We start from the raw sequence: 16368 nt of genomic DNA on the forward strand, positions 1-16368 counted from the left end.
TGTCTGCAGTGATTTTAGAGCCCAAGAAAAGAAAATCTGTCACTGTTTCCACTTTTTCTCCTCTATTTGCCATGAAGTGATGGGACCAGATGCCATGATCTTAGTTTTTTGAATGTTGAGTTTTAAGCCAGCCTTTTCACTCTCCCCTTTCACCTTCATCATGAGGCTCTTTAGTTCCTCTTCACTTTCTGCCATTAGAGTGGTTTCATCTGCACATCTAAGGTTGTTGGTATGTCTCCTGACAATCTTGATTCCAGCTTGTGATTCATCCAGCCTGGCTTTTTGCATGATGTATGCTACATATAAGTTAAATAAGCAGGGTGACAATATACAGCCTTGACATACTTCTTCCCCAATTTGGAACCAGTTTGTTATTCCATGTCCAGTTTTAACTGTTGCTTCTTGACCTGCATAGAGGTTTCTCAGGAGGCAGGTAAGGTGATCTGGTATTCCCATCTCTTGAAGAATTTTCCAGTTTGCTGTGAGCCACACAGTCAAAGGTTTAGTGTAGTCAATGAAGCAGAAGTAGATGTTTTTCTGTAATTCCTTTGCTTTTTCTATGAGCCAGTTTATGTTGGCAATTTCATCTCTGATTCTTCTGCCTTTTCTAAACCCAGCTTATATGTCTGGAAGTTCTCGGTTCATGTACTGCTGAAGCTTGGCTGGAAGGATTTTGAGCATTACTTTGCTAGCACAGGAAATAAGTGCAAGTACGGTAATTTGAACATTCTTTGGCCTTGTTCTTCTTTGGGATTGGAATGAAAACTGACCTTTTCCAATCCTATGACCACTGCTGAGTTTTCCCAATTTGCTGGCATATTGAGTGAAGCATTTTAACAGCATCATCTTTTAGGATCTGAAATAGCTCAGCTGGAATTCTGTCACCTCCACTAGCTTTGTTTGTAATAATGCTTCCTAAGGCCTGCTTGACTTCACACTCCAGGATGTCCGGCCCTAGGTGACTGACCACACCATTGTGGTTATCTGAGTCATTAAGACCTTTTTCATACAGTTCTTCTGTGTATTTCTGCCACCTCTTGTGCTTCTATTAGGTCCTTACCATTTCTGTCCTTAAATGTTACATAGTTTTTCTACCAAATATGTTTTATTCATATTGGTCTTACACATGTTTTTTTAAGTTTACTCCCAGGAGTTTTATAGTTTTATTTTTATGCTAAATCACTTTTTTTTTAACCATTTTCTAGCTGATGATTGCTGATACAAGAATATTAGTGACTTATGTATATCTATTTTGAACTTAATTGTTATTTAGTTGTAATATTTTTTAATTGACTTTCCTGGATTACTTAATTACATAACTGATTTGATGATTAATTATATAGCCTAAAAGTAATGACAGTGTTTTGTGTGTCTTTAATATATACACCACATTTATTTGTCTTATCTCATTGATTTGTTCATCCAAAATAGTGTTAAATGACAGCAAGATGACAAGTATTCTTGTGTTAGTGTTTCTACCATGTATCTTTATCATATTAAGGAAGTCTGTTCCTCGCTCAGTGCTTTATCAGGAATAGATATTGAAATTATCAGTGACTTTTCAGCATCTCTCAAGATTACTTGTTGAAATAGCATTGCAATCCTATAGTAAACCTATTTGCTTTATTGTTCTTCGATATACTGCTAATTTGATTTGCTACTATTATTATTTAAAACGCTGGTAAGTTGTACTTGCCAGCATTTTATTTGGATCTTTATTAATGATATTGGCCTCTTTATTTGTTCCATCTCTGCCAGGTTTTGGTATCATGGTTATACTCAAGCCATAAAAAGAACTGAAAATATTTCTGACTTTTCCTGTGCTCTGGAACAGTTTAAATAACATTCAGTTTTTCTTTCAAGGTTTAATGGATGGGTTCCATGAAACCATTTGGATGTTGTACTTTTTAATCATGGTCTCTTTCTTAATCTTGTCAATATTTTTCTCTTTGTTTGGTTAGTTGAGGGGTTTTTGCCTCTTGTTGAGGCAATTTTGGGAAAATAGATTTTCCTAGTAACCACACATTTCAACTCCATGTTCAAATACATTGGCATGAAAATCGCACATACTACTATTTTAACATCTCCTCCATATTTAAAATCATATCCCTTCTCACATCCCTATCATTGCACATCCGTGTTTTTTTCCTTTCTTTTTTCCCTCCATCATGCATACCAAACAACTGTCTACTTTATTGACTTTTTCACAGAACCAACTTGCAGTTTTATTTATCACTCTACAGGACTTTTTAAAAAATTCATTATTTCTGATTTTTTCTTTTTAATTGCTTTCTTCTACTTTCTTTTGCTTTGTCTTATTCTTCCTAGTTCTCTATAATGAACAGTAAATTCATTTTTTAATATTTCTTCATTATTAATAGAAGCATTTGAGACTATGAATTTTTATGAGTTAGATTTGACTGCATCCTATCTGTAGACAGTTTGTGATTATAATTTTTTATGAATTATTTGGAGTGTTTCTTTTCCTTTCCCAAATGGTTCACTTTTAAATTTTGTTTCTACCCCCGGAGCAGGGTATGGAATAAAATTGCCCCAGGCTTACCATGTGAGTCACAAGTATGGGAGGTATGGTTTCCACAAAGGAAAGGTGAAGGTTGTTCCCCGAAGAACTGGGGATAGGTGTTAGGCAGACAGACATGCCAGTTTCTTCTCTACTGCCGGTAGAGTTGCTGGAGGATTAAATTAGATAGTACCTGTAGTTTACTTAGCACTGTGTCCAGCACAAAACCAACTGAATAATAATCACCAGGATAATGCCCTCTGTCCTGCCCTCCTTTACTGCTGGTCAGAATCCCAGCACATGGCACGCAATCCCGCAGCTCTCCAGGAAAACTTTGCAAACAGTAGGTCATCCCATTGTCCCTGCAGATCACCAGGTAGTCCCCAGGGCAGGGGGAGGCTGTGGTTGTGCCCTCATTGGACCTCGAGCCACAGGTAATTCTGCATGGGCTACAAGGCTGTGCTCACATGCTTTTGTGATTCACAAGCCCCAACACCAAGAAAAGCACACGAGGCCACGCACTCCTCTAAGAAACATGGTCTCTGACCACCTGACACAAACCACCTGGCCCTACCCCCTTTCTACAGACCGGGGAAACATTTGTCTTCATGTCAGCTAGCTTCCAACACCTTTCACTTGAGGACAATTCCTTCCAGGAGGATTTGTTCTGAAGTCTATGTTTTACAAGGTTGATACTAATTAGTGGGCCCTAATTAACACTCAGAGTCTTCTCCATCAGACAGGGATCCTAAGCCGCCCGCTGAGATCTCCTTTTGCAGTTGATGGCATTGCTTTGGGCTCTCTTTAAAAAAAGAAAAAAACAACCAAAAACCCTAATGAGCTGCTGCTCTGTTATTTCATTTGAAATTTATCAAGACAGTTTATGTGATCAAACCATGCAAGTATAGTTCCGGGTGCCAGCACTCTTCATTTCTGAAGTTTGAAAGTGTGCTTTTCAAAGCAGAACAGGAGAACATGGAAAAAAGTCTTTCATCTGAAACTTTGAAAGAGAGAGAGAGCGAAAATGGAAAGCATAATATGGAAATGTGGCATATTTTTATGCTGCGGAGGGTTTTTTTTCCCCTCAACGCAGCAGAATTTTCCTCATTAAATAGATAGCTGTGTGAGAAAAACCAAAACCAGACTCGGGATGGAAGAGAGACGGGTGGCGATGGGAGGAACAAGAGAGCAGTGACTTTCTGGGCTGGTGGTGAAGCCCGGTGCCAGCCGCGGGCTTTGGCTCTGGGAGGCTGGGAGCGCCCAGCTCTGAGCAGGCTCCACGCCACCGAGCCTGGTGTCCGTCAGCCTGAGAGAAGGGTCTGTTCAGGAGAGCACCTCCTTTGTCAGCATGACACCCCCGCTTCAGGGCCGGGGCGTCTTGTGGACACCCCCGGTGGGGGAGCCTGGATTCACCGTCAGGAAGAAGGTTTGGCCACACGCCCCTGGGGTTGGGACCAGTCCAGCTGGGGAGACGTCCACAGGAGAGCCAGCCGAGGGCTGTTCACCCCCGGCCCCCAGGACCGTCTGCCTTACCACGGCAGGCTGGTTGGCACCCCTGTTGCAGCCACCGCAGTGTCACCAGGCCCTGGGTGGGGCATGGCAGAGGGAACAGAACATGTTCTGGGTAACTGTGCATCTCCCAGGAGGTCGAGTCTGCAGACAGGCAAGCCACAGGGTGGATACTGGCTGCCAGCGGTGTCCTTGGGTGGGCGGCAGGCCACAGGAGGGGTCCTCACAGCGCCAGCTCTAACTCTGGGACCCTCGTCCCTGTGCCAGCCAATGCCTCCCAGCTTTCAGCATCCATGTCCCAAAGCTTTATGGGGTCAGGCGGCCTGAATTCAGATCCCGATTCCCACCACTTGTAAGCTGTGTGGTCTTGGACAAGTCACTTTTGCTCTCAAACATTCCATTCCCTTATCTGTAAAATAAAGAAATGAGAACACCTATTGTGCCCTGCCAGCTGCTGTGAGGTTGCAGTGGAACAAGCAAAGCCAGCCCTTTCCTGTCGCAGATGGTGGCTGTTACCCTTGCGGTTGTTCCTGCAGCACGTCTGTACCTCCCAAGGGTGGCTGGCCTCCCGCCCGCCCGGCACCGTCCAGCCTCATGGCTGCCGGGACCAGTGGCTGATCCAGTAACTGTCCATCTTAACAAGGTCAACAACACAGTGTCCTCTGCCGCTGTAATGCTGTGTAAATAGGAAAGGAGCTGAGATGGCCCAGCTGCGCTGTCCCAGTCGAGACAATAGCTCCCAGAGCTGGCCGTCTGTGGTGGGTGGCCACACGTGGTCAGCATCTGGGTGCCATCCACAGTTTATGGCAAACCCGGCTGGGTGCATCTCACCCCCTGCAAGTGGGGCCTTGCCATGGAGACAGGCTCAGCTTCAAGGGCACCTCAGTGGTCCAACCCGGAGCTGAGAGGCTCTGACGGCCACTGTCATTGCCCCTGGTCACCATCAGGGAGGTGGAAAGGCTTCCCTGAGGCCACCCAGCTGGTTGGTGGCAGGGCCAGGCTTCCCAGTCTCCTGACTCTGAGCCTCACAGTCTCCACTTCCACCACAGCTGCATGTCACGTGGCAGAGCTGGCTGGGCCCTCAGCCTGTGGAGGGGGGGGGGGCCACCAGCGATAGGACCTAGGACAGATGTGCCACCACGGGAGGAGGTGGCAACACGGCCACCTTGTAGCAGTCAGTCCTCCTGGAGAATGTTGACTACAAGGGGGATACCGGGCAGGGAGAGCCATGGCCAGGTTGCCTCTGGGTTCAGCTGTGCCCTGTCCTGCCTCACCTGCTGCCGGGCTCCAGAGGACCTGGGCTGGGGTCAGAGAAGGACTGACAGTATGGCCACCTGCACCGACTGACGTGTGTTCGAATCCTGCCTCTGCCACTTCCCAGCTGTGTGGCCTCAGACAAGCAGTGCCGTGCTCTCAGCTCGTTTCTTCCTCTGTAGAAATAAAGTGAGTGAAGCAAAGTTGCTCCATCGTGTCCGACTCTTTGTGACCCCATGGACTGTAGCCTACCAGCCTCCTCCGTCCATGGGATTTTCCAGGCAAGGGTACTGGAGTGGGTTGCCATTTCCTTCTCCAGGGGATCTTCCCGACCCAGGGATTGAACCCAGGTCTCCCACGTTGCAGGCAGATGCTTTACCGTCTAAGCCACCAGGGAAAGATATAAATAAAGCCTCCCTGAAAACAGAATGGTTATTACAAATCAACCAACAGGGCTAAGCTCTTAGTTTAGGAGCTGGTACATAGTGAGTGCTCAGACTCAGATTATAATCATCACTTGACTCCCAGTATCTCTTTCTTAGCTCCCAAATGAGGATAAGAATGTACTTCATAAGGTTATCTTGTGGACTGAAGTAGGCCTGCATTCATACCTTCCTTCTTTGAACTGATGTTCACCAGGCAGCTCCTATGTGCTCTGTTCCAGCTGCTGGGACTTGAGCTCGTGGAGCAAGACATTTCCTCTTCGGAAAGGTTTACATAAAGTCTGAAGCGGGCATCAGACAGCAGATACAGGAACAGTCCCAATAAGTATCTAATTGCGGTGAGCGCTGGCCCAGTCCAAGTGGGCAGGGCTATTCTGATGATTTCATCACAGTTTAGGCTTTTAAATATTGCCAGTTATGGACTGATGACAATACTGAGAATTTTCCTGGACTTACGCAGTGTTAACTGTAGATTTCCTGCTTGGGAAGCAGTTTTTGTTGCGGAGGTGATGAGCCGTTTAGATGCAGACTCTGTCAGGTGGTGCCGAGGTTTGGGGTCTGGTCAGGGGGCCTCCTTTGGGAGGTCCTCTCCACCTCACGTGTGGTGGCCTCGGCCTGGACTCTCAGGTTGGGGGAACGGATATGTTTCGTGGAGTGGGGTGAGGAACAACTGTACAGTGGGGTTTGCTCCTATGAAGTAATGAGCTCTCCTTGCCCCCAGTAGACAGGCAGGGGCTGGGCGGAGATGGTGTTCAGCTTCTCCTCGCCTCTGTTTGCAGAGCCAGGACCTGAGAGGATGCAGAGAAGCCAGCCCTGGTCCTCACAGGGCGGCAGAGGGCGAGCCTTCCCTGTGAGGGTGTTATTCAAGAAAAGGTGACTATTTCCATGACCAGTGAGTGAGTTGGAACAGGCGCTGGAGCCAGAGAGACCTGGGTTCGAATCCAACACACTCCTGAGGCCTTGGGCCAATTTCTTAATCTCCCTGAACTTTACTTTGCTACTCAACCCTCACCACGGGGTCGATGGGAGGATCACAGGAGATGAGGAGGTTCCCGTCTTGTAGCAGATTCCTGGGAAGCATCGTTCCTCTCCTGTCTCCCATATCCTGCTCCTCAGGGCCCTGCTCCTGAGCTGAGGTCCACTCTGCAGCTCAGAGCCAGTGGGTTTGGTCTGCACAGCGTGTCCCTTATCCTCTCACCTCCTGCTCAGCACTAGGGGATGCTTTCTGTTGTGGTTCAAGCCTTAATGGAATTTTCAGGATCGCCATTGCCAAATCCTTGGCGAGGTGACCAACTTAGATTTTCAAACGGAAAGAGGAAAAACACAATCAAGAGAAATCATGAACCTGTGGAGTTAAACCTTCCGAACTTGGAGCTTCAATACAAGGGAGATGATTTCTACTTTTTTTAAATTTTGGAAACATGGTGCCACTAGAAAGAAAGGAAGTGGAAACGACTCCTAGGAGAAGTACTAGCATATGTTTCTGTGATTTAACAGTTTCCCGTAAAAAACGTGTAGCTATTTTAAAAGCAGACGAGTGACTCATGGTATCCAGCAGCAGCAGTCCACTGTGATGGCAGGAAGCATGTTCTCTGGGGAGGCAGGCGTGGGTTCAGCTCCCACCCCTATCGCTTACCAGCTGTGTGACCTGGAGCAAGTTATACATGCTCTCTGCATTTCCTTTTCCTCCTCTGTGAAATGGGTTTTATAAAGACAAATGACATAGTGAATGTAAAAATCAGTGCAGTGCTGTCCAGCCATACAGAAAACCCACAACTTGCCTATTAAGTACCTGGTTAGTTACATTTGTTTCAATTCTTAGTAGTTTAATAGGAAACTTCTAAGGCTATAAATTTTCCTCTGATTACCACTTTGGTCTGATCTCTTAAATTTTGTTACATAGTGTTCTTATTGTCATTGCATAGTCTTTGCATAAACTTTTTACTTTAGATTTCTCATTTTTTCTGTGCGAGTTCCTTAGGAGTGTGTGTTTAACAAATGGTTAGAATTTTTCTATATTTTTTATTAAATCCTAGATGTAAGGTCAAAGAGAACATATTATGGCATTTATATTTTGAAATGTATTAAGCTTTTATTTTTAATAGACTAGCATATAATCAGTGTTTGTAAGCATTCCATGAGTATTTTAAAATAATTGTCTTTTTATTTATATAACACCAAGCTTTTAATTGTTACTTCAGTTCAGTTTAGTTGCTTAGTCGTGTCCGACTCTTTGCGACCCCATGAATCACAGCCAAGCCTCCCTGTCCATCACCAATTCCCGGAGTTCACTCAGACTCACGTCCATCGAGTTGGCGATGCCATCCAGCCATCTCATCCTCTGTCATCCCCTTCTCCTCCTGCCCCCAATCCCTCCCAGCATCAGAGTCTTTTCCAATGAGTCAACTCTTCGCATGAGGTGGCCAAAGTACTGGAGTTTCAGCTTTAGCATCATTCCTTCCAAAGAAATCTCAGGGCTGATCTCCTTCAGAATGGACTGGTTGGATCTCCTTGTAGTCCAAGGGACTCTCAAGAGTCTTCTCCAACACCACAGTTCAAAAGCATCAATTCTTCGGCGCTCAGCTTTCTTCACAGTCCAACTCTCACATCCATACATGACCACTGAAAAAACCATAGCCTTGACTAGACGGACCTTTGCTGGCCAAGTAATGTCTCTGCTTTTGAATATGCTATCTAGGTTGGTCATAACTTTCCTTCCAAGAAATAAGCGTCTTTTAATTTCATGGCTGCAGTCACCATCTGCAGTGATTTTGGAGCCCCCAAAAATTAAGTCTGACACTGTTTCCACTGTTTCCCCATCTATTTGCCATGAAGTGATGGGACCAGATGCCATGATCTTCTTTTTCTGAATGTTGAGCTTTAAGCCAACTTTTTCACTCTCCACTTTCACTTTCATCAAGAGGCTTTTTAGTTCCTCTTTACTTTCTGCCATAAGGGTGGTGTCCTCTGCATATCTGAGGTTATTGATATTTCTCCCGGCAATCTTGATTCCAGCTTGTGCTTCTTCCAGCCCAGCATTACTTAGATACGTTCATATAGAACACATATATACATATATCTATAGATACATGTATATGTATATATTTTTGTATGTACATACATATGTGCACACACACACACACACATTCTGGAAAAGACATACCAAAACCACCTCTATAGTTGTGGCTTTGTTGAATCCACTTTTGATTTTTGGCACTTTTTTGCTTTGTATATTTTGGTGCAGTATCGCTTTGTGCATAGAAGATAGTAATCATTAGCTCTTCTCAATCGCCTATGCCTTTAATTAATATCAGCCATTCCTCTTTGCCTCGTTCAGTGTTTTCTGCCTTCAGTTCTGCTTTGCATCACTACTTGTGCACTTCACCAGTGTTATGGGTTTAGTGGCAGTACTCTGGAAGGGGGCTGCTGGAAGGCCATGCCACCGGTTGTCCACGCACACCTCGAGATTCTGAAGTGTGGCCCTCAGCAAGCCAGTCAGCTGGACCACGCTGCACAGCCAGTCCTCTTCGCCCGTCTCTGGTTAGTCAGCTTGCCCCCAGTTCCCCTTGGGGTGATGCCCTGAGGCTGTGCTGAGGCTCCCTACTGGCCTATCACAGCAATGTTTCCACATCACACGTTACTTTCTTATTAAGCACCCTTAGCAGGAGAATTCTCTGTCTAGCCTTACTTCTTTGTACCAAGGACTATTGCTTTTTTGATTTCTTCTTTTGTTCCTTTATTTATGATTTGCGGGTGGGGTGTGTGTGCACGTAAGGAAAGATAGATAAACAAATAGACTAACAGTTAAGTGAATAAATGAAAACCTGAATTCAAACAGTGTTCTCATGGGTATGACACCTTAGACCTATTAAACTGCAGTGGTTGGTAAAACACAAGTATTCATTCATCCCTTTCATGTCCTGTTATTTTCCAGCTGGGTTACAGGGACTAACCCTTGTTGCTGGAAGAGTGTAGGAACTCAAAATGCTAAAATCTTGCCAGCATTCATTTTGGTTGTTGCTCAGATGTTTGATTTACGGTTGAGCAGTTTATGTGAACAGTTAGTAGTCGGGATTGGAATTGAAGTCCAAATCATATTGCAGTTTTCCATAATCACCGTGTACCTTCTAGCAGAGCAGTTTTGTTCTGTGCCATTCTGATAAATGAACACCTTCCATCATTAAATATCTTCTTTGATTTTAGGCATCTATCTTCTGGATTTAATCTACATTGATTCTGCGTATCCTGCCTCAGGCAGCATCATGGAAAACGAACAAAGATCCAATCAGATGAACAATATTCTCCGAATAATTGCTGACTTACAAGTTTCCTGCAGCTACGGTTAGTCCCCCTGGTTGTTGGGATTGTGAAATCTTTTGGGTGCAGCACGTTATCAGTGAGAAAGTTCTAGAGACCAGGTAGTCCCCACCCAAGGCTCTTCGTTTTGATATCCTGAGCATCAAATGCATGCTGGATCCATTGCAAGCATGTTTGATCATCAAAGACTGTGCAGACTAGATGTTACCATCCCTGTATCACAGATGGGGAAACCGAGGCTGAGCATACTGTGGTCACCTGTCTAAGGGCACACACCTAGTCAGTGGCAGAGCCAGGTCTCATCCATGAAGAGCTCTGTGGGCAGCTCCTGGGTGGCTCTCCTCCAAACAGATTCTGGGACTCGGGCTCCTCTGTCATGTGGTTCCACCATGTCCCACGGTGCCAAGTCCTCCACGGAACTCTGCATCCAGCTGGCAGATGCAGAAGAAGAGAGAATCATATAAGAATGGGACTTCTGGGTCAGACTTGCACATGGCACTCATTGCTTCTGTCCAGGGAAGGTAGGAATGCAATGTAGCTGTGGGCCTAGAGGGAAAAGAGCATTGACTTGGTCAACAACTAGCCAGGCTCTACCACAGGTGACCAAATCCAAAGGGTGACCCTGATGATGTGCATCTGAGATGGATGGAGGAGATATTGTTGGAGACGCCAATGGGCCAGCCACGTGGACACTGGGGGATAGGCTCAGCCAGGAGTCAGGTACCCAGGTCCTCCAGGGATGGGCCTGAGTGACCTGGGCGCCATGTGGCAGAAGTCACAGGGAAGAGGGGAAGGGTGGTACAGCTGCGGTAATGTGTCTCCGTGGAGCAGAGCTTCATAGGACGGGGAGGATAGAAGTCAGGAAGCAGCAAAGCAGGAGGAGAAGAGACCAACCCTACCTCCAGCACACAGGGTGGGAGAAGCCAGCTGCCTCCACGTGGGAAGGCCACTGTGGGGGGCGGGCACAAAACCCAAAGGTTCGCTCAGGAGTACCTCCTCAACGAACACTGCAGGGCAGGGGAGGGGGAGGCCAAACTTGTAGAGCAGCTTTCCTTCTGCGCAGAGCGCAGGAAGAGGCCTGAATTCCCAGGGCCCTTTCCACTTCCTGGGGGCTCAGCACTGGTCATGCTGGCCAGCAGAGCAATTACAGGCTCAGCTTCAGTGTCAGAAAGATGCGGCTTCATGTCTCAGCCCTGCTTCTTGAAAAGTCTGTCTTCTCTGAGGTTTTCTCATCAGTGACAACAGGGAGGTGTGTGTGCCGGGCCCTTGCTCCAGCCTTTCATCAGAGCTCAGGAAACGCTCACTCTTACCGCTGTTCTGTGTACCTGTATCTTCCCCCTCAGCAGCATTGTGAAGCAGGGGTTCTTATCCCCATTTCAGAGACCAGAACACTGAGGCCCTAGAGAAACCGAATGACCCGCTGAGAATCTCATGGTTACTGGGCAGAGTCATCAGAGGCTCATCTTGGCACCCAGATGCACTGCCAACCCCCCCACCCCCACCGCAGGAAAGCAGCGGCCCTTCCCCACCCTCTTTTCTGCTCCTCTGCAAGGCCTCCTCCACTGCCTCCACCTCCCTCCTCAACCAGTTCTGTCCCAACCGGTGGAGAATGGCAGAGAGGATCAGAGAGGGTGTGGGGACCCCTCAGAAAGAGTGCAGTGACCATGACGGTCTGAGGAGAGCACTTGACATGAATCAGTCCGGGCCAGAGAGACAGACAGCTCAGTGTGGCCGAGGCCACAGGTGACTCGGGTCAAAGCTTCTCAGTGGAGTGACCTTGCAAGTTATCGTGGCTTCCTCCTCTGTGCAGCTTATTCCTGGAAATGAGACAGGTGCAAAGGTTGAGGCCAGATGGCTTCTAGAAATCACCCAGTGCAGAGCCTGGCACAGAACAGGTGCTCAAGCATCGAGGCCCCTCCCCATCTTCTCAGGGTGCAGCAGCCAGGCTCTCAGGCTGCACCCGAGTCTGGGTTTGGGTTGCTCACCAGGCTGAACAGGATCCATTCATTCTTGTCACATGGAGCCGGTGGGGTGGGTGAGGGAGACTGGTCCAATTATTCCAGTGGAAACCTGTTTGAGGGCACGCATCTGGCTCTGGTCTTTTCTGGAGGCCATCTTTCCCCACCACACCCCCCGCCAAGACCCATCTTTGCTCAGCCAAGGAACCGTGGTGACCTTGGGGTGTGGGGTCTGTGGCCCAGCCATCTGGGGGGGCATGCCTCGAGGATCCACTCTGTGCCCAGTGCCCAGCCCAGGCCTAGCCCAAGGGATCATCACCAACTGTTGAAAGACTGCCTATATGTCTCAGTCCCGTCTCGGGTGGGGCCCAGAGACAGGGAGAGACAAAGATGGGGAGAGACTGAAGCCTCTGGGTCTTCTTCTCCTGCAGACCACCTCACCACCCTGCCCCACGTGCAGAAGTACCTGAAGTCCGTGCGCTACATCGAAGAGCTCCAGAAGTTTGTGGAGGATGACAACTACAAGTGAGTGCCCGCCCCGCCCCTGGCCACCTGTGCAGCTACACCCATGCCCCCACCCCAGCACGTGAGTGTTTGGGGACCTCGGACGCCACGGAGCCCAGAGCGGGGCTGCTGAGCGTCTCCTCCCACCCCAGTCCGCCCCCCATAGGCCCCTCCGGACAGAGGACGGTGTTCCGTCAGCTTCTCAGTGTGGCTTTTTCCAGTGGGGAGGGTAAAATTGGGGCTCCACAGCCGTGTGTGGTGCAGGCTTCATGCTCCAGGTTCTCATGACGGACTCCCCACTCAGAGTGCTGAGCGGAAGGGCAGCTTTCTAGACTCATCTCTGTGCTGCCAAACAGAGTTCTCGAGAGCCTGTTCACGGACGAGGCAGCTCCCTGGGGCCCCCACTTGCTGCTGGACTCTCACCACCTGGTGCTGGTGGAGGCTCCATCTCCATTCCACGCAGCCCATATAGAATACACCCAGTTCCCATGAAGACCCCGGTGGGCCCTCTGGCCTCGTCTCCCACTCACCTGCTCTGGCTTTCAGTTCTCTCTTCATCTGTGGCAGCTGGGAATTTATCCAGCATTTCTATGTAATTAGAGGGAGAAGGAGGACTTTTCATGCTGAGTCTGTCCACCGTATTTTTTTTTCCTGCTAAATTGTTATTGGAGTATAATACCTTTACATGTCCCCCATATTGATTGGACGTTCTTGGCTCATTTTGAGCTTGAGGTCATCTCAGAACCTCAGGGCTTTTCACACGGCCTATTATCAAGGCTAGTCTTGGACATCATGTAATTGATCAATTCCCCCCCTAAACGCCAGCTTTGCATGTGTTCTTTTAAATCTTATCTTATTGGTTGCATCCAGTAAAGCGTGCATAATCTCTTTGAATCCTGCTCTCCAATATATTTTTTAATCTTTTCCAGTTTTACATTTAAAAATGTGGTCAGCTTGATGATTTGCTCTTCATCTAAGTGGCTGGAAACTGTGGCCACTAGGGACACCTTCAGGTTACCCGTTTTCATTCACCAAGACCTTAGGAATGGCTATTGAAGTAACACCACCCTCGCCAGCTCTGCAGTAGTGGATTTCAGCCCTGACCGTGGGCCAGAGATACCCAGGAAGCCATCTAGCCACCCAGATGTCTGGGATGGGACCTGGAAATCTGTATTTGTTTCCAAAGCTCCCCACATGGTCCTCCTAATGGTTGGCTGTCTTTAGAAATATAGAGGTGATACCTTTAGTTGTTATTGTACAATATTTTGTTAAAATAGAATGTAATACATTTTGATCTCTTACATAATTGTAACAGCAATAGATCAGGGCCAGAGATGACCATTCAAATTATGTTTGCCACAAATTGCTCATTGTTACTTACAAAGCATTTGCTGTTCCTGAAAAGAGTACCCTGGAGTGGGAAATTATTCCCAGTTAGGTTCTGGGATAACATTTTCCATTCGTGTGCCAATAATTTTATTAAAAAGACAGTAGTTTTTCATTAACACTAATATACTTTAAGGAGAAAAATGGTCCATAAATACTTCTGACCATGAGCTAATCCTTGGACAAGCTGCAAATTGTGAGTAATTACTCCTTCCATTCTGAAGGACAATGAACACCCCTAGCACTTAATGCCTGGATTTCACAAAGGCTTTCTGTTGTGGTCCAAGTGGGCACACCCAGGGAGGAAGGCTGTGTTCTTATCCCAGGCCCAGACCACTGAGGGTGTCCCTTCGTAGGAGGGCCCTGGATCGGAGTGACAAAGGATGCCTGGGGCTTGTGACTCTGATGGAGGGACCCACACCCCATGGCCCAGTGCACACCCAGCGGCTCAATCCCCACCTCTGAGGACGCAGGTTTCCTCTTACCTTGAAGACATTGTGCCAAGGAGCCCAACCAGTGTTTTGTCTTCCTTAGTCTTTCGTCTATTTTACTTTATTTAAGAAAAATTCCCCAAATTCCTGCCACTTATAAAGCATGACTGTTGGCATTAAATGAGCATTATTCTGGGCCTTCTTCTGTGCATAGAAAGTGCATATATACACATGGAGAAGGATGGATAGATGGATGGATGCAAGAATAGAATTTATTGAAATTGGATTATACTGCACTTGCTATTTTTTAATTAAAACAACTTCAGTTTTACTTTAACCAGAAAAAGGAACTGAAATAAAACATAAGGAATTGCCACTCTTCAGATAAACATTTCTCCACAATAGATATTATTCCCTAAAAGAGCCTTCTAAGATTAACAGAAGAGGTCAGCAAGAACATGACGAGGTTGAAGTCCCTAAGTTCTATTTTAACTGGATTTCCATGGTGAGCAGGGCCCATTGACTCGGTCATAAAAGATGAGCTCGTTAGCAAGCTCCACCCGCCTCCTTCACCTCTCCTGTACCACCTTCCAACTCCTCCTTAGTTATCTTCTTGTTTCTCCAAGTTTGTAACACACACATCATGTTCAGGAATCATGATTCCTACTCTTTAGGAATCGTTTTAGTTAAACATTTTCAGTTCTTACCACCTGTCGCTTCTCCATTCCTGGAGTCTTTATTTTAACTCAGTCCCTTATTTAGCTGGGTTTCATCGTGAAGTAGGTTTGCTCAAGTCCTGCACTCTCAGATGCACGTCTTTCGTGAAAACATCTGCCTCTAACTTGCTGGGCTCCTTGGTTTCCCTCCCGCAGGACACAGAGAACCTGGTCCACTGCCGTCTGGCACTGGGTGCTGCTATAGACAAGTCTCAAGCCAGTCTAGATTTTTCCTCTTGTAAGTGACTTGTTTTGTCTACCTCGTGGGAAGAATTCCTTAAAGTTCAAAAGCCTCGCAAGGGGAATGCCTCCTAGTGGAGCTTTCCCTGGAACGGCATATGCACTTTCTTCATCACAGAGGAATTCTTTTGGTTTATATCTTCGACCACTTCTTCTGCGCCATTTTTTGGCTTTTCTCTCTCCGGCATTCCAGGAATCCATACACTGGATGCTATCTGCCTTTCATCTCCGTGGACTTCTTTCTAATGGCTGTAATCTCCATCTCTTTCATCCTCAGTCACTGGGGTTGATCTGTTTCTCCTTTGGTATCCCTTCAGTCCTCTCGTTTCTGCCCTTGGTTTGTTCCCTAGGGTCTCCAGTCTCCCCTTTCATCTTTTGTGTTCCCATCTCAGTTTCCAGGTTTGGTTCTATACAACCCAGAGTCTCAAGCACCTGGGGGGATTTCCCCATGTCCCCTGGGGCTGCCCTCTGGGCCAAGCAATCTGGACAGTGCTCTCTTCTCCCTCTGTCCCCTTTTTCTGTGAGGATGTTTGAGTTGGCCCCACTGTTTCTTTCCGTCTTGCTCCCACGTGAGAGGCTTCCTCTGGCTAGTCCACGGCTCTGATGGAAGGAGGCGCCGTCTGGTTCTGCTGCGCTGTGTGGGGTGGGCTGGTTTTCCTTCTGCTGTGCTGAGAGGCACAGGAGTTCTCATTCTCTGCCCTCTGTGTGGCCTGGGGACACTCAGGGCTCCAGCTCCTTGGAGGCAGGGAGCAAGCCATCTGTTCTAGAGAAGGGGACTCTGTTAAAAGGCCTTCATCAGTGTTTCCTCCATCGAATAGGGGGCTGAATCCCATTCCAGAAAGGGATACCCTCAGGTTTCAGATGATGCACCCCCCACCTCCCCCGCCGCACCATGGAGACTTCATTTCCATCAGAGCATCCCCCATGCCGTCCACCCACCACCCCATCCGTGTCTCTCCCAAATCTGGAGCTGTTCAGACCCCCTGAGAAGTCCGAGGTCAGGATGGGAGCTGGGCCACATGGTGGCTCTTGTTCAGCTGCACAATCCACTTTTTCTTTCCCTGGCTACAAGTTCTTGAAGTTCATGCC

General features: G+C 47.4%; 1 protein-coding gene and 1 long non-coding RNA gene across 4 annotated transcripts in view; one reads left to right on the forward strand and one right to left on the reverse strand.

Moving 5' to 3' along the window:
• Positions 1-16368, forward strand: part of RALGPS1 (Ral GEF with PH domain and SH3 binding motif 1) — a 295892-nt gene that overhangs the window by 235216 nt on the left and 44308 nt on the right. For all 3 annotated transcript variants that reach the window (XM_055541187.1, XM_055541185.1, XM_055541186.1), the window contains 2 exons: positions 9931-10068; positions 12434-12527. In XM_055541187.1, coding sequence (XP_055397162.1) covers positions 9931-10068; positions 12434-12527 — 232 coding nt within the window. The remainder of the gene's footprint in view (positions 1-9930; positions 10069-12433; positions 12528-16368) is intronic.
• On the reverse strand, positions 10081-12105 carry LOC129623567 (uncharacterized). Its single transcript, XR_008700596.1, has 3 exons — positions 12030-12105; positions 11821-11861; positions 10081-10590 (listed from the first exon to the last, which is right to left on the reverse strand). It is a non-coding gene; the product is annotated as an uncharacterized LOC129623567 (long non-coding RNA).

Source organism: Bubalus kerabau, chromosome 11, assembly GCF_029407905.1.
Source record: "Bubalus kerabau isolate K-KA32 ecotype Philippines breed swamp buffalo chromosome 11, PCC_UOA_SB_1v2, whole genome shotgun sequence".
Taxonomy (NCBI): Eukaryota; Metazoa; Chordata; class Mammalia; order Artiodactyla; family Bovidae; genus Bubalus; species Bubalus kerabau.